We start from the raw sequence: 27410 nt of genomic DNA on the forward strand, positions 1-27410 counted from the left end.
CATCTAAACAAAGGTGGTTTTCGTTGCGACGGGATCTTCTCATGAAATTTCAATTACCATCTACAGCTAAAATAATTGTGGTTCGATATCTTAACATTATTAAATCGCGTTGCCAATTGACTATGTTATTGACTGTATGAGGGTATATTATACTGAATGGTTGACAAACTAGTGTTGTCAATAAATATTGAACGTGTGCATGCCCCCTGTAGGCACACACATTGCTTTGGAACAGTCACATTAGTTTTCGATTCGACGGTTTTGAAGATGAGGAATCGATAACGAGCTGTATAACTACTGAAATGTTATATCTTTATCCTGAGTGCCTCAAACATGGTGGGGGTACTCATATGTTTGTAGTGTTTGTGTACAAACTTATCCGAAGTAGTGCTTTATTTGTACGTCTTAATTCTAGTTTACATTCCAAAAACTTCTTACCGAATATCTGTATTTTCTTATTTTTTAAGCATTTTGTGACGATGGTTAGGCTAGCATCAGAATTTGACGATTGTCAGTGGATATTGCTTTCTGGAGAGGTGCATGTCACTTCTCAGTTTTCCGTGTGCTGGTTGTTAATAGACCCGTAAAATGCCCGAGAATATGCCGAAGCAGACCAAGCGTAAAATAACAGTTGAAGCCGGCCCTAGTAAGAATAAGGATTCCCTTCGGAGACCCAGTGTATTCGAACGTTTGGGAACCAAAGCGACATTATCCACATCAAGTGGTCAGCCAAACAAAGACAATTTCTGTCATCACTGGGTCCAGACTGGTACCTGCACGTATGGAAAAAACTGCAAGTAAGCTTACATTTGTAATTCTACATTATTTCTATAAAGTACTACGTTGGTAAACAAGTGTTTGAAAGTCGCACCTTTGTTTGATTGAGCGTTAGAACAATCGTAATTACATTTGTTCAGTGTACGGGATTATGATCACTTTGTGTTACTGTTGTAAATCGTGCTGCGTTTTATTAATACTGTTTTTACTATATTGCGTATTAATTTCGGTATAATACGTTGCAGAAGACTAAAGAGCCTGTTATTGGGACACTGCTGGTTCTGGCAGTGTAATATATAATACAGATTTTCAAAATAATTTCGTGTTTTCAAAGTAATGTGCCACCTGTATAAGCAAAAAATTCATCCTTGTATAGTGGAACATTATAGCTAGTTCTAATGTTGTCGTTGTTGTGGTCTTCAGTCCTGAGACTGCTTTGATGCGGCTCTCCATGCTACTCTATCCTATGCAAGCTGCCTCATCTCCCATACTTACTGCAACCTATATCCTTCTGAATCTGCTTAGTGATTCATCTCTTGGTCTCCCTCTATGATTTTTTACCCTCCATGCTGCCCTCCAATGCTAAATTGGTGATCCCTTGATGCCTCAGAACATGTCTTACTAACCGGTCCCTTCTTTTTGTCAAGTTGTGCCACAAGCTCCTCTTCTCTCCAGTTCTATTCAATACCTCCTCATTAGTTATGTGACCTATCCATCTAATCTTCAGCATTCTTCTGTAGCACCACATTTTGAAAGCTTTTATTCTCTTCTTGTCCAAACTATTTATCGTCCATGTTTCACTTCCATACATGGCTACACTCCATACAAATACTTTCAGAAACAACTTCCTGACACTTAAATCTATACTCGATGTTAACAAATTTCTCTTCTTCAGAAACACTTTCCTTGCCATTGCCAGTCTACATTTGATATCCTCTCTACTTCGACCAGCATCAGTTCTTTTGCTCCCCCAATAGCAAAACTCCTTAACTACTTTAAGTGTCTCATTTCCTAATCTAATTCTCTCAGCATCACCTGACTTAATTCGACTACATTCCATTACCCTCGTTTTGATTTTGTTGATGTTCATCTTATATCCTCCTTTCAAGACTCTGTCCATTCCATTCAACTGCTCTTCCAAGTCCTTTGCTGTGTCTGACAGAATTACAATGTCATCGGCAAACCTCAAAGTTTTTATTTCTTCTCCATGGATTTTAATTCCTACTCCAAATTTTTCTTTTGTTTCCTTTACTGCGCTTGCTCAATATACAGATTGAATAACACCGGGGAGAGGCTACAACCCTGTCTCTCTCCCTTCCCAACCACTGCTTCCGTTTCATGTCCCTCGACTCTTATAACTGCCATCTGGTTTCTGTACAAATTGTAAATAGCTTTTCGCCCCCTGTATTTTACCCCTGCCACCTTCAGAATTTGAAAGAGAGTATTCCAGTTAACATTGTCAAAAGCTTTCTCTAAGTCTACAAATGCTAGAAACGTAGGTTTGCCTTTCCTTAATCTTTCTTCTGAGACAAGTTGTAAGGTCAGTATTGCCTCACGTGTTCCAACATTTCTACGGAATCCAAATTGATCTTCCCAGTTTTTCCATTCGTCAGTAAAGAATTCGCGTTAGTATTTTGCAGCTGTGACTTATTAAACTGATAGTTCGGTAATTTTCACATCTGTCAACACCTACTTTCTTTGGGATTGGAATTATTATATCTTGTTGGTGGCAAAAAAATATCAGAATTTGAGCAGCAAGTGCTAACAGACTTCTCTGCTGTAAATTGCCACACATAGTAATTACCAGTGGTCTATCCATCTTTAGGATTGTGGGGAGTATTAATCATCCCAACCATCCTAGTTCTTTTCAAGAGTAAGGGGAACATGGAAGAAATGAAAAAGGTTAAAATGTGACTCGTATCGGACAATAAGGGGGAAGGCAACAAGGTACCACACCTGCTGGCACTGTTACTAGAAAGTCTGTTGTATTCCCACAGTGCAACCCAAGGTCTGCATGGACTCTTATTTTGACTGTTATTCAGAAAATTAACCTGGCCACAAAAATGTGTGCATGTATGAAGTGCTTCCCCAAACTCTCAGGAAACTGTTTTCTTTTTCTCTTTGTTGAGTGTTAGACGAGGGTCTGTACTGCTATAGCTCAAAACTGATGACCTAAACTGTGTAATGCTTCAAACCTGATGAGGTGTTTTAAGTAATTTTTATGGACACATGTGTTATAAATAGCTTCACATATCTTTTCTTATTATTGAAGTATGAGAATGCAGTTGATAAATGTTCCTTCAGTAAATAATATCTGTTCCATTACTCTGGAAGAACAGATCTTTTACAATTTAAGTAGGCTAAATGAATTTTTACTGAATTAAGGTAGCAGATATTGTGGTATTACATGCTGTTAGCTGCATACAGTAAAAGTATTAGCTGCCACTATACCCTTCAAATCTTGACTGAGACATCCTGGCAAGCAACCCAAATTTACACTGTCCTCGCTTCCTGGTCGAACTGCTATTTCCATGATAAGCTCCAACATGTACCTAATACTGGACATCCAAATGATGAGCTATCTCCACCTCTCTCTTGTTGTAAAAATGTAGACCTTGCAGGAAGATTGGCCCCAGTCCCAACAGATGAGATAGCTCTCAGTGGCATAGTTGTAATTTCAGCTAGGGTTAAAACCTCATGCTAGTAGTTAAAGCGGCAGCATATGGCCAGTACCCAGACACAACTTTACCTCAGGTTCAAAAGAAATAGCAGACTTGCTGAGTTCTATTTTATACCAGTTATGCTGTAATAAAAATAACACTTATTACTCAAAATAAACTGAGGATTTGGACAAAGTCCTGGTGACCCCTGGGCTGAGAATTGGCATTGGATGAGATGCAAGAGGTGTGGGATGGGGAGAGAAATTAGAGGAGGAGTTTGATCAACATCATAACTTTGTGGCATATATTCGTGAGTGCCAAGTGTGAGGTCTGTTTTACAAACATCACCAGTCACTTTTAATATGTGTTAGCTGCATTGTTTTGATGACATTTATAGCATAATCAAAGCACCTCAATTTGCATATCATATAATTAAAAGTAATTTCATTTATGACTTTGAGTAACGTTACAAAGCGAAAGATTTTGTGTCAGGTGCCTAAGTAAACAGAGAACAGCAAAAAAATTTAATTTTAAAAATATTAATATTTACTGATAATATCATGTTTACACCAACTTGTAAATGTGGAAGAAATTACTTCTGGCCTCATTTATTTTCCTTTGAAATTCCATATTTGCAGTATACAGAATAGAAATATGTCTGTGAATATGAACATGTTGGTTTTTTCCTATTGCCATATATGGTTTATGAATCATTGAAGTATTTTGAAGCTGTGAAGCACTTTTGGGAATTTCTATTAGTTCAAGCACTATTTAATTCAGCATCTTAAACAAGACTGTTATCAGATTATGTTGTCTAAACCTAGTGAGAGAAATTAATTTTTCTGTATGTCATTTTTTTTAGCTAGTAATTCTTCTCTGTCCATTCGCTGAGTAGTTATAAGCTTCATTTCTTTCCTCTTGCTTCGTGCTGTAATCAGTAGAGGAGGATTAAGAACATTTCAGTTTATTTTTTTGGCTAGCATCACATCATACAAGAAAACATTTTTTTCTTTAATAGTAGATGTACATATATTAAAACACTGGAAAAAATCACAATAATAAGACATTTAAATTCTCTGTTGCAATCAGGTCCTCCTCCTGATTGCCGTGAAAGAATCGTTTTGGGGCCGTACCTTTAATTTGCTGAACAGTTGCACCACAGATGTATCTGGGTGATGTTGTTAATCCCCATTTGTACGCTGAATCCGCACATCTTCCACTATTTGTTCTCCAAATCTTCCAGTATTTGCCCTTGTAGTGTTGAACACAGAGCTGGTCTTGTGGCACTTGTCAAAACCTAGTGGCCAGCTTGAAGTACATGGCATTGTCAGCTGTTCTGGGATAGCATTGTTCTGTCATATTTCTGTTCCTTATTGATAGCAGTGAGGTTTTTGGGGAAATTTTAAGTGTATATTGAAAGGGTAGGCAAATGAGAAATGGAAGTGATGTATTTGTTGCCGTGGACAAGAAACTCAAATCCACCGAGGTAGAAATTGAAGCTGCATGTGAGATAGTTTAGGCAATACTTAGTATCAGGGGTGGGCGTAAATGATAATTGGATGCTTCTGTCACCTATCAGACTCGTCTCCTGATGTAACCGAAAACTTCAGAGAAAACCTCAGTTTGGTTGTACGTAAGTTCTCCAATCATGTGTAATCATTGGTGAAGACTTTAATAATCCAGCAATTACTTGGGAAAATTATAGTTTTGTTGCTGGTGATCATGATAAGACATTCTGTGAAACTTTACTAAATGCCTTCTCTTAAAACTACCGAGAACACATAGTTAGGAACCCCACTCACGATGGAAGTATATTGGATCCAATGGCAATAAATAGACCTGACCTTTCTGAGGATGCCCACATCAAAAGTAGTATCAGTGGCCATTAAGCGGTTGTGGCAACAATGATTACCAAAGTACAATGTACAATGAAAACAAGCAGAAAGATATATATTTTCAGTAAACCAGAGTGAAAAATAAATATGTCATATCTCAATGAGGAACTTGAAACTTTCAGCACAGGATAGGAGCACATAGAGGAACTCTGGCTGTAGTTTGAAAGAGTAATTGACCATTCACTGCATAAATATGTACCCACCAGAACAGTTTATAATGGGAGGAAACATCCAGGATACACAGTCACTGTAAAGAAACGGAGATTACTGCATAATAAGTGTAAAAGCAAAGGACCATAGATAGAGAGGTGCTGAATGAAGTGTATTTGGCTGTCAAGACAGCAATGTGTGATCCCTTCAGTGAGTACTCTAAAAGAATATTATCAAGTGATCTTTCACAAAACCCAAAGAAATTCTGGTTGAATGTAATGGCTGTTAGTGGCACCAAAGTTAACATCAGGTCATCTTGGATGAGAGTGGAACTGAAATTGAGGGTAGCAAAGCAAAAGTAAAAATTCTTTACTCTGTTTTCAAATTTTCCTTTACAAAGGAAAACCTTGAAGAATTCCCTCAATTTAAACTCTGTACCTATGAAAAGTCAGTGATGTTGAGAAACAGCTTGAATCGCTAGAACTGAACAATGCTCCAGGGTCCAGTGGAATCTCTGTCAGATTCTATACTGAATTCGTGTCCGAGTCAGTCTCTCTTCAAACTATAATCTATTGCAGATTCCTCGAATAAAAGCCCATGCCTATTTCTTGGAAAAAAAAAAGAACATGTCACACCTGTCTACAAGAAGGGTAGTAGAAGTGATCCACAAAACTACCACCCAATAAGTTTGACATTGATTTGTCATTGAATCTTAGAACATATTCTGACGTCAAACATACTGAGGTATTTTGAACATTTCCTCCAAGCCAACTAGCATGGATTCCAAAAACATCACGTGAAACCCAACTTGCACTTGTCTCACATGGCATACTGAAAGCTTTGGGTCAAGGCAGTCACGTAGATACACTATTTCCTGATTTCCCAAAAGCATTTGACTCAGTACCACACCTAGGGTTATTGTCCAAAATACAGTCATACGGGGTCTCAAGTGAAATTTGTTACTAGATTGAGGACTTTTTAGTAGGGATGACACAGTATGTTATCTTGGATGGAAAGTTATTGTGAGAAGTAGAAGTAACTTCAGGTGTGCCTCAGGGAAGTGTGTTGGTACCCTTTCTGTGGGATTATGGAAGTATCTGATTTCACCTGTCAGCTTTGACCCATGATGTCATCAATATGGTGCCAATGGCTATTCTTAGTGTCTCCAAAATGGCGCCTATGATGTCACTACATACATATGGGTCATTCCATGTCAGTTCAACCAGGGACTCCAGCTCATAGTCTCAGATTTGACTGCAATTCAGTACACTAATTCTACCATGTGTGGAATACTCATGTACAAAATTTTAAGTTCCCCTGTCAATTAGTTCGAGAATTATGGCTTGTGAAAGAACGTGGCGTGACCTGGAAATTGCAACCCACATCTGGCAATCTATCTTCATTCAGGTCTTAATAACTTTGGAACTATTCCACACAGTCCAGTGAAATTTTTACAACCCAGTAACATCCATTTAGAGAACACACTCCATGAATCAAAACACCAACAACCTATTTCTGAGGGAAAATAAAAAAATCCAAGATGTGATTAAAAAATGTAATATGTTAAAAGGTACATATTGTAGGTGCCCTCTGTGCCGAATATAATTCACTCAAAAAGGGTATAAATTTTTTTGTGGTAAGCTTAATGTGGCCTAAACACACACAGAATTCATCGTGCCCATATTGGTCACAAAAACTGAGTTACATGCATACGAAAACACAAAAATTTGAAAAATTACCTGAAAAATATGGATTTTCAAAGTGTGGTAGCACAAAAGGGACAAGTGGTATACAAGCCAAATTTCACACACTGCATAAGTAGACCATAATGATATGTATCTCAAAATTTCAGCATGTTGTTGCAAGACATTTGTGTACAATGGGAGTTGACTGATGTATTTGGTGATGTGGCCATTGTTCCACAACACAATTTTGTAAAAACATATCGTAAACTGTTCTGCCTCTTCTTATCCTCTCCCACAACTGTTTAATCACAAAGCAACAACATATAGACAGATTAACACAACCTATCATTAATGTTTACTGCACCTTAACTGCTAAAAACCAGTCGATTGTGCTTCGAACAGAAGTTCTCCCACACTTTAGCTACTGTACTCTGTACATTGAGTGGCAAATTGTACTGTCTTCCTGACACTGTGGTAGGAACTGGAACTGTCATAAGAATATGTTCAAAAGGAATCCAACACCTGTCTTCCAAACATGGCCACGAAATGATCTTGCTGGTCCTGCTGGTGCCATGAAGTTCACAAATACATCACCTTCTGCTTCACAGCACTCTGCAACACATCCTAAGTACCATTTGTCATCATAAACAGCAATAACATAGCAACCTGGTTGTTTTCTTGCTGCTTTTGCTTCTGAATCCTGAGTCAGACACACTGTGAAGACACATGTTGTGCATGAACCTATAGTTATAACCGGACAGTCTGCTCATCTGCACATTGTCAGAGTCTGCTGGAGAGAAGTGATCATGGCTCCTTGTGCCTGCAGCAGTTTTAACGTGTTCTAGTCTGCTTTTTAGCAACTCTTCGACTGATTTCACCTCATCTTTCGAAACAGAATGATTGCATGCCAGAGATATTTTTCTGTACCCAGGTAAATAACTGAAGAGGTGTGAGAATGTGACCTTCTGTAGGGTGCTGCAGAGTAGCTCGTGATGTCATGCGCTTAATGGTAGCACCAATACCATCACATACATTTTTACCATGACTTGTTGTGAAAAGATTCCATTCTGCATGACTGAAAATCATGGTAATGCATGCATAAAGTTTTGAGATTTTTACAGTTTTTGTACTGACTAGCTGCCCCATCACTGCAGTATTTCGCAAAATGTATGTGAGGCAGCTTGTTTTTCACATATGCCAAGACAGTGTGAATGTGGGCTTGAACTGCAATGGCATCATGAAGTAAACAGTCAGTAAAAATGCACAGGTTCATGACAGACTCATCATCTGATTCACCTCTATAGTAAATCGCAAATGGCTGGAGAGTTGCTTGTCTGTTGTCCCAATGATATCCTTGGATGGCATCTTGAACTATAAATGCATAATTTTCAGAAAAGTCTAGTATTACTATAATTTCGTCTTGTTTCAAGTTATCCTTACAAAACTGGAGAGAAGCCGATTGTGCTGTTGCTGTGAAGCTGAGTGTGGTCAGTTTGTCCGTTTTTTGACAACACATTTCAACAAAATCCTCCACTGTACTTTGCTTTGTTTCAAGACTTGTGCGATCCATGTGTGTCCATTGTTTATAAGAAACAAGTTCATCGTCATCCATAAGGAGTTCACCATACAGTTTGTTATTCATGTGTTCTGCAAGATTTGCCTTACCAGGACACTTTTCACACCTATGTATCATGCACTGGTAGGAACTGATCATGTCACACACTAGCAGCTTCATTGCACCTTTGTAATCCAGACCAGAATCCTTTATAGCAGCAAACATCAGCTTAGCATTTTGATGGGTCTCACATACACAAACATTGTGTGTGTCCCTTGCACTTACAGGCACAACCCATTTTGGCCGAAGATTGAAAAAAGATGATAAACCTACTTTGGTATTGAGATACTTTTCCATGAATTCTACATATAGTTCTGATATGTTGCATAGCAATAGTCATTTTTGCATCTGTACACGTACATTTCTCTCATTTTCACCGTTACATAGTCTTTTTTTCCAGGCATTGTTCAGCTGTTGTCATTATTTTCATAAATCTCCGACACTAGCACCTTTATTTCTGAACTCAATTGCTTACCCTGAGCCTGCTGAAGTTGTGGAAGCACTCCTTGGGTTGCTTTTATTTTCCCGGCTTGCTTTACCATATACGTAGAAACATTGAATTCCTTTGCAGTGTAGTCAATAGACCAGCTGGAAGGTGCAAGGGTAAGAATAGCTACTTTTTCTGGCGTGTGGATATTGCACATTTTTCTTTCAAATCAAGCACAATTTTGTTCAAACCAGAGCATTTCTGGCATGATTTCTGTTCCTTTGGAGCAGATAGTTCTTAATCTTCCACCATTAGTGTGTCAGCTATTTTGTGTTTTAATTCCATTTGAGCTTCTTGTAGTTTTCTTCTACCATAGCTGGGCCTGTCTCTTTTCCCAACTTCGTGTGTCTTCATGGGAGGCAAACCAAGAGCAGTCACTGAAGTATTTAATTGCACATCCGCTGTGGTTGTAGGTGGCCAATACTCTTCGTTACTGTCATGTAAATTATCAGAATATTCTTCATATTTTAGTAGTGTAACACACCTGGAACATAACTTTTGTTTTGTTTTCATGTTAAGTCCCATGCAATGATTCACTTTCAATACTGATTTTATATCAATTTCTCTGAGGCTACACTTCACTGTCTTCTTATGAATCCGAAATGCATCAAAACAACTTCTTTGTAGGAAAGAATACTTATCCAGAAACACTTTCATATGATGATAACAAACACTAAAGTTTCCTGGAACTGTACTTCTTGTGCCCACGTGGTGTATCCCAGTTCTCCGTAGCAACAAATCTTGGTCCGATTCATCCAGATCATACAGTACAAAGCGAGTGCCACATTTTGTTCCATATGTTGTGTAAGACATTCAGATGCTTGTGCTCTACCAATACTGCAACTTGTTTGAACAAAAGCGCCACTAATACACTCTTCTGCCTCCATAATGACTTTCCACAACAGTACTGACCAGTCTGAACTAGAATCTTAAAAACATGAGTAACCTGTAATTGTTGCTTGTTTCCTTTGTTGTTCTTGCCTAACAATGACTCACTCTGTCCCTGAAAACTACCATTGTTTAACTTTCTGTTGCCTAAGGGTTCCTAACAATTGCTACAGCTTTATCTGAAACAAGCTGTCTGCATCATCACTATTACTTGCTAAATCATGTTAAAAGAAACTTAACCAAATACATCTCTGTCAACTTTTATTGTACACAAACGCCTTGCAGCAACAAGTTGAAATTTTGCCACATATTGTATTATGGTCTACTTATGCAGTGTTTGAAATTTGGCTTGGATATCACTTGTCCCTTTTGTGTTACACACTTAGAAAATCCATGTTTTTTAGGTAATTTTTCAAATTTTTGTGTGCATGTAACTCTGTTTGTGTGACTGATATGGGTAAGATGAGTTCTGTGTGTGTTTAGGCCACATTAAGCTTACCACAAAAAAATTTATACCCTTTTTGAGGGAATTATATTTGGCACCTTTTAACGTATTACATTTTTTTAATCACATTTTGGAATTTATTATTTTTCCTCAGAAATATGTTGTTGGTGTTTTAATTCATAGTGTGTGTTCTCTAAGTGGATGTTACTGGGTTGTAAAAATTTCACTGGACTGTGCGGAATAGTTCCAAAGTTATTAAGACCTGAAGTTGGGTCTGAAGATAGATTGCCAGATGTGGGTTGCAATTTCTGGGTCACGCCACATTCTTTCACAAGCCATAATTCTGGAACTAATTGGCAGGGGAACTTAAAATATTGTACATGAGTGTTCCATACTTGGTAGCATTGGTGTGCTAAATTTCAGCCAAATCTGAGATTATCAGCTGGAACATTTTCTCAAATTAGTTGAATTGACATGGAATGACCCACATGGCAAAAAACACGAAAATACAAATAAATAAGATAACATCTCCCTCCAAAAATACAATCAAACTAATGGGACAACTGCGGGAAATTGGCACTTTTAGGAAGAGGACAAAAAAAAAAAAAAAAAAAAAAAAAAAAAAAAAAAAAAAAAAAAAAAAAACACCATGATCCCAAAACACACAAAATGATGAACAAAAAAAAGTTACAAAATCTACAGGAACTGGACATTCCCCTTGACCTATATAGGTCAACCGCAGCTGACGATACCAAAACACTAGCACAGAAATTGGAATCAGAGATTTCCCTTGACCACAGGTGACGATACCAAAACACCGATACCAACATATAAAACTTCAAAAATTGTAATCAATCATTTCCCTTGACCTATATAGGTCAACCATAACTATCGATATGAAAAACCAACACCTACACAATAAATACTCGAAACGTTACAACTCGAGAAAAATAGACCCCAAAAAACAATTACTTACCACCAACAAATTTCAGCACTGCAAAGTAGGTCAGCCATCCCAACCCCCCCCCCCCCCCCCCTTCCCACACACACACACACACACACACACACACACACACACACACACACACGCCAGAGGGCGCCATCATCAAACAAACAAGGCAACATCTACGGACAACCAACTCATAAACTCCGCGCCGTAAAGATGTCACACACCACAACAGCCTTACTTCATGCGTTGAAGCAGGCGGGTGGAATCGGGCGTTTCCGTTCACTCATTCTGTTCATGTTGTATATTAATGACATTGTAGACAACATTAATAATAACCTCAGACTTTTTTCAGATGATACAGTTATCCATAATGAAGTGCTATCTGAAAGAAGCTGCATAAATATTCAGTCAGATCTTGACAAGATTTAAAAGCAGTGCAAAGATTGGCAGCTTGCTTTAAAAGTTCTGGAATGTAAATTTGTGCACTTCACAAAATGAAAAATGTAGTATCCTATGACTATAATATCAATGAGTCACTGGTGTAACTGGTCAACTCATACAGATAGCTGGGTGTAACGCTTTGTAGGAATACGAAATGGAATGATCACATAGCCTCGGTCATGGATTGTGGTAGACTTCTGTTTATTGGTAGGGTACTGGGAAAGTGCAATCATTCTACAAAGGAGATTACTTACAAATCACCTGTGTGGTCAGTTCTAGAATAAAGGGTGAACATAAAGCCGGGAACACTTTCAATTATTTATTGCACAAGAACTAAACATTGTACAGATGTCATACATATTGCATTCTGAAGAGGAACTCTGAAAGTTTTTTGTACTAACATTCAATGTGCTAACCATGAGTGACCCAGCAGATGGCAATACGGTAATCAAATTCTTGCCATACCTGTCCCAGCATGGCATCATCAACTGTGGCAGTCACTTTCCGTATTCTCTCCCGGAGCTCTGCTACATCACGTGGTAGAGGCGGTACATACACCAGATCTTTAATATGTCCCCACAGAAAAAAGTCACATGCAGTGAGATCTGGTGATGGGAAGGCCATTTCCTGAAATGGCTCGCTCCGCACCTGTTTGTGACTAGCGCAAGTGTTGTCTGACTTTATGTACACCCTGTATTGCTTGAGTATGTGGGGCCCGTACTAAATAGAATTAACAGAAAATATAAGAACATATACAGAGAAGGGCAAAAGAAATGGTCACAGGTTTGTTTGATCCATGATACAGTGCCACAGACACTGAAGGAACTGAACTGGAAGATACATGTAAACTATTCCGAGAAAGTCTGTTGACAGAACTTCAAGAGCCGGCTTGAAATGATGACTCTAGGAATATACTGTAATCCCCTACATATAGCTCACATAGAGATAGTGAGGAAAATATTAGAATAACTACTGCACACACAGAGGTATTCAATCATTCTTCCAGGGCTCCATACATAAATGGAACAGGAAGAAACCCTAATAACTGGTACAATTGGACATACCCTCTGCCATGCCCCTAGTGTGGTTGTAAATGTAGATGAAAAACTGAATGTCATGTCAAGAGTGACCTCTGCCTAATGTGAATGTTTGTGAGGGCTCAGCTGTTTCCCTTCAGAATGTATCTTCATATACACGAAAATTTCTTACTTTGAAGTTTAATTTTTTCCTTTTTCGGGAATGTTCTCACCTTTTTTTTTTTTTTTTTTTTTTTTTTACAAAAAATATAGGAAATTGTTTATTTCTGTAACACAACACCATAGTGTTAGTTTTCACTCAATTTAACACACAATATAGGCATATATACAAATGTTTGTTTATTGAATGCAATCATTGAAGTTGTTTCAATAGTGTCCAGCTTCATTGAGCACCTTCTGTCACATCTAAATTGTACACTGAGAAGTATCTTTCTGCATCCATGCTTTTGAAAGGTGCCCAAATTGCAGATAAAACAACTCTTCCAAATTAATTGTCTTTTAATATTCTCACAGAGTAGAAGTTGCACTATATCAAGCTTCTCATCACATCTCAAACAGTTAACAAGGTTTCAACCGAATGATAACTATGCTTTTTCTTAGAAACTTTTTTTCTATAATAACAGCAGCAAATTCATTCAAATATAGCTTTCCACCACAAACTATAGGATTGAATAGCTTGCCAATTTTTTTGTAAAAAGTATTAACTGGGTCTGGTGCTGTGTGTTTACATAACTGTTGTAAACTTTTCATAGCAGCAGATTTGAGACAATTTTTTGCAGATGCTTCCTGCATCTATTTTGGAGTGTGTCAAAATGAATAACCATGCCTGTAGAAAAACAACCTTCACAACTCCTTGTCAATAGTAATTTGATACTCTTCAAGTTCCTCCCATAACAAATGTGCAAAAGGAGTAAGTCATGCCTTCTAGTGTTGCAATTAAACTGATAGTGCAAGCATGTGTGTCACACACAAATTTCTACAGCAAGATGACTAAATCTGATGGAGTTTCATTTATTAAATGATTAAGAATGAGCAGCATTTTTGTTTTCCAACGGCCGGCCGAAGTGGTCGTGCGGTTAAAGGCGCTGCAGTCTGGAACCGCGAGACCGCTACGGTCGCAGGTTCGAATCCTGCCTCGGGCATGGATGTTTGTGATGTCCTTAGGTTAGTTAGGTTTAACTAGTTCTAAGTTCCAGGGGACTAATGACCACAGCAGTTGAGTCCCATAGTGCTCAGAGCCATTTGTTTTCCAACGATCTGAAAATTTCGATGATTACTGGTAAGTGTGTGTCCAACACTGAACTGCATGGAACCAAGAATTCCATCTTGTGATTACTGGATTGGGATAAAGTTTTTTTTGGCAGGTGAAGAAATTGCTCTTGAAGTTTTATTTCGGCCAATGACTTTAGCATCAGAACAGAAACTTCATGTAAACTGTATAAAATGGCCTGAGCAAAAATACTTTTGATAGCAACATCTAAAAAGATACAGGAAGCCAGATACAGTTTCTGTTCTGATGTTGTTGTCATTGGCCGAAATAAAACTGCAAATATTCTCCTCTTATTTTTGTCACAAGTTTCGTCGACAATAATCACGATAGGAATATCCTTCGTAGTATCTTTGGTTTCTTTCATTTCGTCACTGCACTCTCTGACAGTCTCGACTCTCTCTCTGAACTTGGTCACCGGGAATATATTTATTCAAAAATGACGTAGCTTCAGCATTATCGAGTTTAGTCAATGGGATGCTTGCCTTTAAATACATTTTAACTATATTGTGGCGCATAGATTTATTCTCAATTTTCGTTCTTTTTCGGCATTGTCTTGCCTCTCACTAATAGCAACCTGCCTTTTAGACGAAGATTTTTACACCTTATGACTAGCACCTTTAATGTGTGTGTGTGTGTGTGTGTGTGTGTTTTTGAGTTGTACTTCTTCTCTCAGTGGAGTTTCATATTACAGAGTGATACATAAAAGGATTTTTGCCGTGAACATAAAAGCCTTCGTCTTTCGGATACGCTGTTGCATTGCTCCGGCAAATTGAATTTTTGTCTGTCCATTTTTAACACACCACAACCGCTTCACAACATTCACAAATTTACGTAACACTACACCGCAAAGGTTTAAATTAGTGTGTGCAATTCCAGTGATACCATATCTATCTGGCGAAAATAAAAGAAAAAACTATAACTTGGCATCCCGCTGGCAGGCAGAAAAAGAGTTCCCATGACCTTTAGAAAACAGGCTTCTTTTTCCCTCTGGAGTGGAAGGTAACCCCACAGTGGGGCCACCAACCTTATAAACCTTCCTTTTTGAACAAATCGCAATGAAAGTTGCACAGTTCAGCGTCAAGAGGAGACGGCAACGCAGTGAACACCGGCTGACAGTGAAGCCTAGTTTACCCGACTACTTTGGGTGGCGCCAGTCGTTGGGTGGAATGGGTTGCACGCAAATGGTTTCATATTTGACTGTAGACACGCCGCCTCCAGTATACACTTCAGTTTCGTCGTTTTGAGTGTCTCTGAGTCGTGTCTGAAATGAAAGTTTTGGCAGCTGCACGTCGCACGAGTTGTGATGGACCTAGAACTAGTTGAGTGGAATCGTTCCATAAGAAATAAGTAAATAAATAAATAAGGAATGTTTTTCACTTCGTGACTGGATGAAGAACAGATGTCAGCTCGGTTGCTCAGCATCCTTACTGAAATAATTTATAATGGAAGACCCACGAAGTTCTTTCAGTTATCGTGGAATGTCACCAGAAGTGTTCGCGTTTCTTCTAAGCTGAGTTAATTATGCGATAAGGAGTAATGTAATGCACGAAGCACTGTTGCCAGAATTACATATCATGTCGCGTGCATTATAATCGAGAACACTCAGCATGTTACGAGATGCGGTTTTTGTTGATGATTACGCTTTTTCATTAACAAAAATGGCTCTGAGCACTATGGGACTTAACATCTGTGGTCATCAGTCCCCTAGAACTTAGAACTACTTAAACCTAACTAACCTAAGGACATCACACACATCCATGTCCGAGGCAGGATTCGAACCTGCGGCCGTAGCGGTCACGCGGTTCCAGACTGAAGCGCCTAGAACCGCTTGGCCACACCGGCCGGCTTTTTCATTAACACCAATAATTATTGACTTTAACAGAAATAATTATTAACATTAACAGCAATAATTATTCGAAGCAGGGCGCATTAAGAAGAGAATGGTTCGCAAACTACTCTCTTGAAGATAGATCTGTACAGTGGCAATATTTCAAAATTCTAACATATATGAATGGGGATCACTGCTGCGACGTTTTAAATAGACGAATGCAGCTTCTTGATTTGTATAGCCTTCCCTCCTGTCAACAATATTCATTAACAAAGAGTCTGCCAACTCGAACGATGGGATTTTAGTCTTGTAGACGAGAGCATTGCAACATCTACAACTACTCACTTGTATTTTTCGTAATTCAGTTGTGTATGTGCCCCTAACCCAATAAATTTTTCTCTGCAGCTCAGATACTGTCAAACTAGCTATGTTCTGATCGCACATGAAGGTGTCAGGAGCAGAAATATGTTGCTTATTTTTGTAATCGGCATCACTGAAATCCCAGAAACACGTTTGCAAAGCATAGTTATCCAAAAAGCGAACATTATTCTCCGTTCCTCACTTCATATTTCAGTTTGCCTACACTCTACGAACACACATAACCTTAAAACTCATGCAGCTAGTGTCGCCAAAGTTGTAACACGCCGAAAGTATTTAGTTTTACCAACGAGTTGCGCAAACGTGCGACGCGCATTCGCAGTGGCCTGTAGTATAATTGCCCAGATCCTAGCGTCGTCGTGTGAATTAGGCTTAAGCTACACACTCAGCAATGACCATCTGCAAATCACTACGGCACGAAGTATCCCGATTATTGCCGACTGCTACCGATCACAACTGGGGAGTCCCCGTGTCAAGCTATAGTTCATGCATAGTACGTCTGTTCTTTTCCCAAAAAAATATTTCTGTGTTTAGTGTAAGGATGCTGTACTTATATATGGACAGAGAATGAAGCGAATGGAGGTGAAGCAAAAAACTGATGAACATGAAATTCAAAAATTCTTCACTACTTTACTTCGTTACGCAACAGAGCAAGAAAAGGCCCACGCCGAAGTCATCAAAGTTTTGTAAGCTGCGGATGATAATTAGCTACTATATATGTCGACTTTGATTCCTTTTTCGTGCCTCACATGTATTCGTTCATTATTCTATCCAGTTATAAATAAAACATCCGTGGTTTAGTGTTGACTTTTCAATGACGGGTGTTGGACAGGTTAGCAAAATGTCGTATCTTGCACAATAAAGTTACACAACACGTGTTTGTTTACAATTGTAATTTTCGCTCATTTGTCATCTTTATGCGGTGATTTCATATGTAATCTTGGATATACACTGAAGGAAAAAAAAGAAAAAAAAACTAAAAACCTAGCACACCAGTGTTATGTCGTGTAGAGCCCCCGCGAGCACGCAGAATTACCGCAACAGGATGTGGCATAGACTCCACTAATGTGTGAAGTAGTGCTGGAGGGAATTGACACCATGAATCCTGGAGGGCTGTCCATAAATCCGCAATAGTATGAGGGGGTGGAGATCTCTTCTGAAGGAGCACGTTGCAAGGCATCCCAGATATGCTCAGTAATTTACATGTGTGGTGAGTTTGGTGGCCAGCGGAACAGTTTAAACTCGGAAGAGCATTCCTGGAGCCACTCTGTAGAAATTCTCGATGTGTGGGGTGTCTTATTGCCCTGCTGGAATTTCCCAAGTCCGTCGGAATGCAAAATGGACGTGAATGGATGCACGTGATCAGACAGGATGCTTACGTACGTGTCACCTGTCAGAGCCGTATCTCAACGTATGAGGGGTCCCATAGCACTCCAACTGCACAGGCCCCACAACTTTACAGAGCCTTCACAAGCTTGAACAGTTCCCTTCTGACATGCAGTGTCCATGCATTCATGAGGCTGTCTCCTTACCCTTACACATCCATCTGCTCGATACAATTTGAAACAAGACTCGTCCGACCAGGTAACATGTTTCCAGTCATGAATGTTGGTGGTGATGGGCCCAGAAGAGGTGTAAAGCTTTCTGTCGTGCAGTCATCAAGGGTACACGAGTGGGCCTTTGACTCCAAAAGCCCATATTGATGATGGTTTGTTGAGCGGTTCGCATGCTGACACTTGTTAGTGGTCCAGCATTGAAATCTGCAGCTATTTGCAGAAGGGTTGCACTTCTGTCACATTGAACAATTCTCTTTTTCTGACCACAGCGATATGGTCATAACGGAAAATCCCCACTTCATCACTACCTTGGAGATGCTGTGTCCCATCGCTCATGTGTCGATTGTAACACTACGTTCAAACTCACTCAAATCTTGATAACCTGCCAATTTAGCTGCAGCAACCATTCTAGCAACTTTACCAGACCCTTGTTGTCTTATATAGGCACTGCGGACTGCAGCACTGCATTCTGCCTGTTTACATATCTGTTTTTGAATATGTGTGCCTATACTGGTTTCTTTGGCACTTTAGTGTATTACAAACAGTATGAGTCTCGTCCCTGTATACTCAGATGTTTTAGTATGTAAGTTATAAATTTTCCTGAAATATTCCAATGTTGCATTTTATCACACATTGAAATCGACTGAAAACATGACGCATTATAGTCAGGTAGTGTGGGTTGACATTCTTTTTTCACTTACAAAACATTTCGCATTTATAACCTATGCAAATTACGCATAGTGCTACTTACAACAATGATCCCATCCCAGAAGCCCAATGTGACCTGAAAAACTTCTCAAGGCCTTAGATCCATCTCAAAACATGACACCTGAACCCATCTCCGTCCTCACACCTGCAACCCCCACACACTGCTACCTTTTACCCACTCCACAAACCCAACCATATAGGTCTCCCTACTGGTCATTCTGTTGTGGCCAGGTACAATGCTTCCGCAGAACAGACATCTGCCCTTGTTGATCAAGATCTCCAAACTATTGTGTGTAACCTCTCATCCTACATTCAAGACACTGCTTGTTCCCTTAACCGCCTCTCCACAGTTCCTGCCCAATTACCATCAGACTCTGTGTTGCACACTATGGATGCGATATCACAGTGCACGAGCCTCCACCGTACCCATGGCCTTGCTGCCGTGGAACACTACCTTCCCCAATGTCCTCCTGATACCAAACCTACCAACCTTTTGCTAATCCTCTTAGCCTATCACATCCTGACCCACAACTGTTTCACTTTCGAAGGATAAATCTACAAATAAATCCGTTGGACCGAGTTCTCATATGGCGGCATCATGTACCAACTTGGTTATAGACCATCTGGAGGATTCCGTCCTAGCCAGGTAACACTTAATACCTCTTATCTGTTTCAGATTCATTAATGACATTTTCTTGAAATGGACTCGTGGCAAGGAGAACCTCTGCTCTTTCCTTCATAATTTCAACACCTATTCATCTTCTCAGCCCATTGAGCCAATTTCCTGGATTTCAATCTCTGATGGCTCCATAAATAAATACATCTATCCATATCAGGTGCACCAACTACCAGCAGTACCTCCATTATGACAGTACTCACCCATTCCATGTCAAAAAGTCTCTTCCATACAGCCTAGCCATCTGCTGGTGCTGCATCTGCAGTGTAGAGCTGGAGCTGTTGAGATATACTGATAACCTTACCAGAGGCTTTACTGACACAATATCCTATCCAGCTCATCCATAAAAAAGTCTCCCATGCCATCTGCTCGTCTGATACCAGGAAACAGGTTAACCAGCTACCGACCAGCACTCCTCTGATCACCCAATATCACCCTGACCTTGAAAAGCTCAACCACATCCTCCACCAGGGCCTTGACTGTCACTCATTGTGCCCTGAGGTGAGAGATATCCTATCCACATCCCTGAAAGTGTTCCATCGCCCTCCCAACCTACAGAATATCCTTGTCCTCCCTTATTCCAGTCGTACTCCAAATCCTGCATACCTTGTGGTCGGCCCAGGTGCAAGACCTGTTCCTTACACCATCCATCACTTCCTACCAAGTTCAGTCACAGGAATTTCCTATCCAATGAAAGGCATGGCCACGTGTGAAAGCAGCCATGTTATATCTCAGCAATGCTACAATTACTGTACAGCATTTAAAATTGGTCATCCAGTTGCTGAACGTGTTGCACACGACAATACAAATGATTTCAACAGCTGTTTTCACTATGCAGGTCAATTTGGATACTCCCTCCAGCACAAGTTTCTCTGAAATATGCAGATGGGAATTGTCTCTCCAACACATCCTGCATTCTAACAATCCTCTGCTAACCCGTTCCCACTGCCTCACCTTTCCCTTTTCCTTCTCTCTGCTGTCCATGCCATTCCTTCTCTGTTCAGATCATGCACTACTTTCTCCAACCACTCGTCCTCTTCTTCCCTCCTCCCCTCCATGACGATATTCTCTTTCCTCCTTTCTTTCCTCTCCTCCCTTTTCAACTCCTTTCCTTTCTCTCCTCCACCCTTTCCCCCTCTCCACCGTCACTTTTCTCTCATCCCCCTTGTTCCCCCTCAGTTCCCTCCTGTCCCACTTCCTAGAGCATTTTTTGTTGTGTCCTCTACTCCTTTCATCTCTTTGTGTGGTTGCGAATTCATATGTTCAAAGATCTGCCTCTTTCCCGCTACTCCCTCCTTGCATCCTTTCCTATTCCCTCCCCACCTCTATCAGTTCAGGTAGTCTGCATCTACATCTACATGGATACTCTGCAGATCACACTTAAGTGTCTGACAGAGGGTTTAGCAAACCACCTCCACAGTTATTCTCCATTATTCCAGTCTGAAACACTTCATGGAAAAAACAATCACCTGTGTCTTTCCATGCGAGATACGGTTTCCCTTATTTTATTATGACTGTTTCTCCCTATGTCGGTCGGTGTCAACGAAGTATTTTCACATTTAGAGGAGAAAGTTGCTGATTGAAATTTACTGTGAAGATCCCACCAAAACGAGAAACACCTTTGTTTTAATGATGTCCACCTTAAATCCTGCACCTCCCTTATTTCTCGATAATACAAAATGTGCTGCTCTTCTTTGAACTTACTCTATGTACTTCGTTGACCCTATCTGGTAAGGTTCCTACACTGCGCAGCAGTACTCCAAAAGAGGAGGGAAAAGCATAGTGTAGGCAGTCTCTGTAGTAGGTGTGTTGCATCTTCTAAATGTTTTGTCAATAAAATGCAGTCTTTGGTTCAACTTCCCCACAACATTTTTTATGTATTGTTTCCAATTTAAATTGTTCATAGTCGTAATTCCTAGATTTTTAGTTGAATGTATGGCCTTTAGATTTGATTTATTTAACGTGTAATCAAAATTTAAGAGATTCCTTGTAGCTCTCATGTGGATGACTTCGCACTTTTCATTATTTAGGGTCAATTGTCAATTTTCACATCATATAAATATCTTTTCAAAATCATTTTACAATTGGTTTTGATCCTGTGATGACTTTATAAGACGGTAAATAACAGTGGCATCTTCAAACAACCTAAAACTGCTGCTCAGATGGTCTCCTAAATCATTTATATAGATAAGGAACAGCAGAGGGCCTGTAACACTACCATGGGGAATGCCAGAAATCACTTCTGTTTTACTCAGTGATGTTTCATCAGTTACTATGAACTGTGACCTCTCTGACAGGAAATCATGAATCCAGTCGCATAACTGAAACGATATTCCATAAGTATGCAATTAGAGTACATGCTACATGTGAGGTACGGTGTCAAAATCTTTCTGGAAATCTAGAAATATGGAATAAATTGGATGCCCCTTGTTGATAGCAGTTAACACTTCACGTGTGTAAAGAACTAACTGTGTTTCACAAGAATAATATTTTTTAAATCCGTATTGACTGTATGTCAATAGGTCGTTCTCTTCAAGGTACTTCATGACGTTCAAACACAATATATGTTCCAAAATCCTGCTGCATATTACGTTAGTGATATGGGCCTGTAATTTAGTGGATTACTTGTATTGCCTTTTTTGAATATTGGTGTGATCTGTGCAACTTTCTGGTCTTTGGGTATGAATCTTTTGTTGAGCAAGTGGTTGTATATGATCGTTAAGTATGGAGCTATTGCATCAGCAAACTGTGGAATGAACCTAGTTGGTATACAGCCCAAGATTGAGTATCAGTAATAAGTCTTGCCATGGTCACAGGTCTTTGTGCTTGAGTTTCTGTGTGTGTGTGTGTGTGTGTGTGTGTGAGAGAGAGAGAGAGAGAGAGAGAGAGAGAGAGAGAGAGAGAGAGAGAGAGAGAGAGGAGGTTTTTTTTTCTGAGTGCTTCACTGAAAGACAGCAGGGTTTGTGCTATCTTGGCTACGTAAATTATTTTTGAGAGCGACTTTGCTTTGGACTTTGTATTTCCTTCCATAAACTTACACAATTACAATTCACAACTATATGACAGTACTTTTAGTCAGGACCTACACCCAAAATCAAGTAGTCTCTTCTGTGTCTTTACTATTATTGGCATTCTCGAGGAGCCCTGCTTGTATATTGTACGGTGGATCCTCCAAAGCATCTTCAACTGGTGGCAGCATAGAATAGTGCACTCCATTAGCAGGAGTTGACGCTCGCTTGCCGCTCGTGCTGCACACGCACGTAGCACCTTATCTCACTTGACACCGTACAAAGAGGCAGCTCTGGCCGGTGTACTTTTTTTACAATGTCTATCCAAGTTATACATAATTTTTTTTCATTTCGTTCACATGGTTATCCTCCATACTTTGAAAGGCGTAACAGTGTGCTGTCTTCTTTCCTACGGATATGTTATGGGACATCACAACTGTTGCTAGAAGAAAAAGCTAGTGCTCGAAAGCTAGTGGGAATGCTGTTTTGTGTTGCATATTTTGGTGCTCTATGCATCAATCCGCTATAGGTGAGTGGCAGCCTTTCCCTTGCTTTACAAGTTGCTCAGCCCACGAATTTCCATTATTGTTGGAAGTTTGAATATTACTGCTTACCTCTACACTATATTATAGGCTGGTGTTAGATCTGTAAACATGGCTGAGGTCTTTTGTTTTGGAATCCCCCTTCAGCAAAACTTGTCAGTGAAAGTGCTATGTCGGAGGCTCTCACCTAATAGATTAGCAACACTTCGGGCAGCTCCATCACAGGTGCAGCCACCACTGCCCCTGCATGCCTCATCATCGCAGGTACAGCACGATGCCATTAAGACCAGCCACCAGGGGGTGAAGCTGGCACCTACAGGGGGTGCTGCCAACAAGGAACCTACTCGCATCCACGTGGCATGTGACAGGAAAATAGTTCTAACAGTATTCTGTTGCAGGCTGCTCTATAAACTGGTGTCAGGACAGCATGAGTCAGTCAGGCTTTGAGAGTCTCTTGTGCAGAAATGTTATCTTTTGCAGCAGCACAATTCACTAATCATAAGTGACAATATTCTGAATTGAATGTTTCAGCTTTTGGTCCCGAACTCTAAAGTGCTGTTCTATTAAACCTAACCCAGAACAGTTATCACCCTTCAACTCAGACCTTAGCATCCATTCAGTGATCATTGCCTAACTTAGCAGCCAGCAAGTGCTCATTACCAGCTTAGCTCCAGGCAGTGTGTAGTTCCAAACAGAACATTCTGCCAGTGTTAGCTCTGTGAACTTAGTCTCCGACAAGTAGTCTCAGAGCTTAATGCCAGATTGATCTTATTGTGATCTGCAGTTTTTTAGTCTCCGACAAGTGACCTCAGTGATTAGTGCCATATTGACCTTGTTTTGATCTGTAATTTTTTCAGTATATGTGCCAGTACCTTTGCACCTATTGTGTTACTGTTGTTATTGTATTCTTGGCCTTTATTTACAGACTGTTGAAGCAGGCATTGTTGTTCAGTAGATCTGTTGTATCCTTGATATTGTTTTCATGTGTCACAGAGTGCAACACTACAGAGACAACATAGTCAGTGTAGGTGTGGTTTGGGTGGAATTATACGTGTTCAGCAGGCAGATTTTTGAAAATTTTTGTGGCTGATTCTGGTATACAATATATTTTTCAAAAGTTGTTATAATGTGCTGAGGGGAAAAAAAAGATCCAGTTGCTTTGTGGTTTGTCATTTGGTTTACCTGGATTTAAGATGGTTATGATTTTCCTTTTTTGCAAACATGGGGTATGTTACCAGTTTGGGGAATATCAGTTTAAAATCATTTAATCTGTTAACCTAGATGAGTGGTTAAGACATTTGCAGTATCAATGCCAAAAGAATCTTATCAAGTTTTTGAGTCAGTAAGTAAAAATTTTAGTTTATTATTCAATTTGTTGCAGTTTTCTTTTCTTTTTTAAAATTTCAGTCCCAAGTTTTAACTTATTTTTAAAGTAACAATTTTAGTTTATTATTCAATTTGTTGCAGGTTTCTTTTCTTTCTTAAAATTTGAATCCCTAGTTTTAATTTTGTTAATGTTACTAAACTGAATGTTGAGGTTTTTTAAAAAAATCCTAACAAATCCCACAAAAAGAAATTTACTTCTTTCCTTTCTCTTCTTTCCATAATTACTACTATTTTCTTGTTTTTTGTGAGAAAATTCATAATTCTCCTTGTAAAAGCAATTATAATTGGAAAGATTGTTATATATAACAAAGTAATAATTATACATGGTACCTCATAAACTGCTACTGCAGGATAAAGTCTGATAATGAACTGGGTATGATATTCAAAGCTATGTTTTTGAAAGATTGAGGCATTACATCTAAATTGCTATTGGCGATTGAATTCAGTTGTTCAAGCCGACAAGTACAGGAGCCAGTTTGCTCAGTAATCAGTTTAATTTTACAAACTTGCTACCAAAGCTAGGAATACTGTATCAAAGCTTTGTAGCAGGTACAAGTATATTTGAAGGTGAATAAATTCAAGCTTATCATCGACTGGTGAAGTGATTACTCTGTTTGTTGTTTTTGGAGGTAAAGTTGAGAATATAAAGGGAGAGAAGATAACCACTCTATCATCATCACCGCTACAATAAAGGCTTGTGTTCACAATATCTCATTGCAGCAAAAGTGGATTAATATTCCATTCCATTTTCTTGAAATAAAATAATATGGCTGCCAACAGTCACCAATAGTACAATCTCAACTGTTGAACCATAGCATTAAATTCGTTAGAGCATTGTCATTGTTTGGCCATTATCCTTTAATGAGCATTACTCTCAATAATATCTTTGGCTTTGATATATAATTTATAGTGAGACCTTGTGTGTTTACGAGCACCCAGGAAATAATATATGCAAAACGAGACAGTACAGTTATGCCAATATTATCCGAAAGAAAGATAGAGCAATATTGTCACATCTGCTGACTGTGACTGACATCTGATTGTAACATTTAACAGTCTGCTGCAGTTTACTTGAAGCTGTTTTTTAACATTCCGTTCAAATTTACTTAATACCCCAACCCAGAGATATCATCACTTCACCTCAGTATTTTAGTTCCTCTTTTTTTTACACCTTCTGTTGGCATGTTTGCATTTTTATCAGCACTCCGTCTAGCATTTAACTTTATGTTGCACCTACTTGGTGTTTAAACATTGACTCACATTGTGGTGTCAGATGTCTATGCACCAGTCACGCGACCCCCATAAATTGTGGGCCATAGGTTTGTGGGTGTAGAGCTGGCAATCTGTAACTTCCCAGATGTTTGTCAGGTTCGTATCACACAAATGTGGGGCCAAAACATCCGTGCGAGTTCATTATCATGCTGCTCAAACCAGTCTAACATAATTCTGGCTTTGTGACGAGGACAGTTATCCTACCGGAAGATGCCATTACTGTCGGGGAAAACATCAGGCATGAAGGGATGCAGCTGGTTTGCAGTAATGCTGCTGTTGTCCTAGCCTCATGGTGCCTTTGATTACTGCCACAGGTCCCATGAATGACAAGATGGAATTCCTCCATAAAATAGTACAGTCCCAACGAGCCTGCATCCATGGTGTGATGCATGTTTCAAGCAGCTGTTCACCTGAATGACGGCATCTCTGGACTCTACTATCAACCTGGTGTAACAAGAAGTGTGATTTGTCCAACCAGGCCACATATTACCATTGATCCACTGATCAGTCTTGATTATTCTGAACCATTGTAACTGTAATTGAGTATGTTATTGGATCAGAATGGGAATACGCAGGGGTTGTCTGCAGAGGAACCTCATTTTCAACAATATGCACCAAACAGTATGCTCCTAAACACTTATGCTTGCATCAGAATTGTACTGTGCTATCAGATCTGCCATAGTTTGCTGCCTACTCTGTTCTTCATAGTGAGCAAGACTCTGACCTCCACATTTTGAGATTAAGTATGGATGTTCAACAACTTGTCACTTACTCATTCTTCAACCACTTTCCACAGATGTTCATGACCATAGCACAGGAGCAGCCAATGACTTCACTTTTTCAGAGATGCTTATTCCAAGGTTCCAAGCCTTAACAATCTGCTCTTTGTCAATGTATTAGTGGATTTCCCAATTTGCCTCCTTTACTGTCAGTAGAATACTCCCTATTCACTTCTGCTCCACATTACTTACCACAACATAATGGCCCCAATGCCATCAAATGGCATCCAATCTCCTTGCAGGCAGTGGTCATAATGTATTGGCTCATCGGTCCTTAGAGAAGCAACTACTGATAATGTAGGTACCTGTTGGAATCAGTTTCAGTTAGGCAAAGGGTCTAGTCAAGTTTGTAAAATTAAACTGACTACTGAGCAAATTTGCTTCTGTACTTGTCTGCTTGAACTACTGAATTCAACTGTCAATAGCAATTTAGATGCAATGCCTCAATCTTGTGTTTTGCTGCGGATAACAGGAGCAGCAGATTGCTGCTTCATTTGCTGATTCCGTGTGCTTAATTTCTGCAGCATACTTCACATGTCATCTGCAGAGGAAAATATGTTGACTTCTTTATCACATTTTTGTATCGCCCTCTCCATTATTTTGTCCATCGCAGTGATGAACAGGTGCTGTGACAATGCACTACTCTGTGAACCAGTCAGAATAACCATCTATTTGGATGTAGCTCTGGCAGTGCATGTACAGCATATTTTTACTTGGGTGACAAGAGACGTTGGTACTTTTCTCCTTATCATACATTCACATAATTTGTCTGTTGGTGAGATGTCAGATGCCTTTTCTAAATGTAGGTGACCAAAGATGATATCTCTTACTATCTCCCTGTATCTTTCTTTCATCATTCTAACAGCAAAAATGAAGCCTCTTTTTTTTACTCTGTTGCCTCATAGCCCTTAGTGTTCACCCTCAATCTGTGTATTGTACCAGGTGAAAATATACTTGTCTGTGCAATATTGGGTTCTT

General features: G+C 39.5%; 1 protein-coding gene across 9 annotated transcripts in view; it reads left to right on the plus strand.

Annotated features, from left to right (window-relative positions):
* Window positions 1–334: 334 nt before the first annotated feature.
* Window positions 335–27410, plus strand: part of LOC126236927 (zinc finger CCCH domain-containing protein 13-like) — a 264568-nt gene continuing 237492 nt past the window's right edge. For all 9 annotated transcript variants that reach the window (XM_049946596.1, XM_049946597.1, XM_049946598.1 and 6 more), the window contains exon 1: window positions 335–797. In XM_049946596.1, coding sequence (XP_049802553.1) covers window positions 589–797 — 209 coding nt within the window. In that variant the 5' untranslated portion in view covers window positions 335–588. The remainder of the gene's footprint in view (window positions 798–27410) is intronic.

This window comes from Schistocerca nitens, chromosome 2 (assembly GCF_023898315.1).
Source record: "Schistocerca nitens isolate TAMUIC-IGC-003100 chromosome 2, iqSchNite1.1, whole genome shotgun sequence".
Classification (NCBI taxonomy): Eukaryota; Metazoa; Arthropoda; class Insecta; order Orthoptera; family Acrididae; genus Schistocerca; species Schistocerca nitens.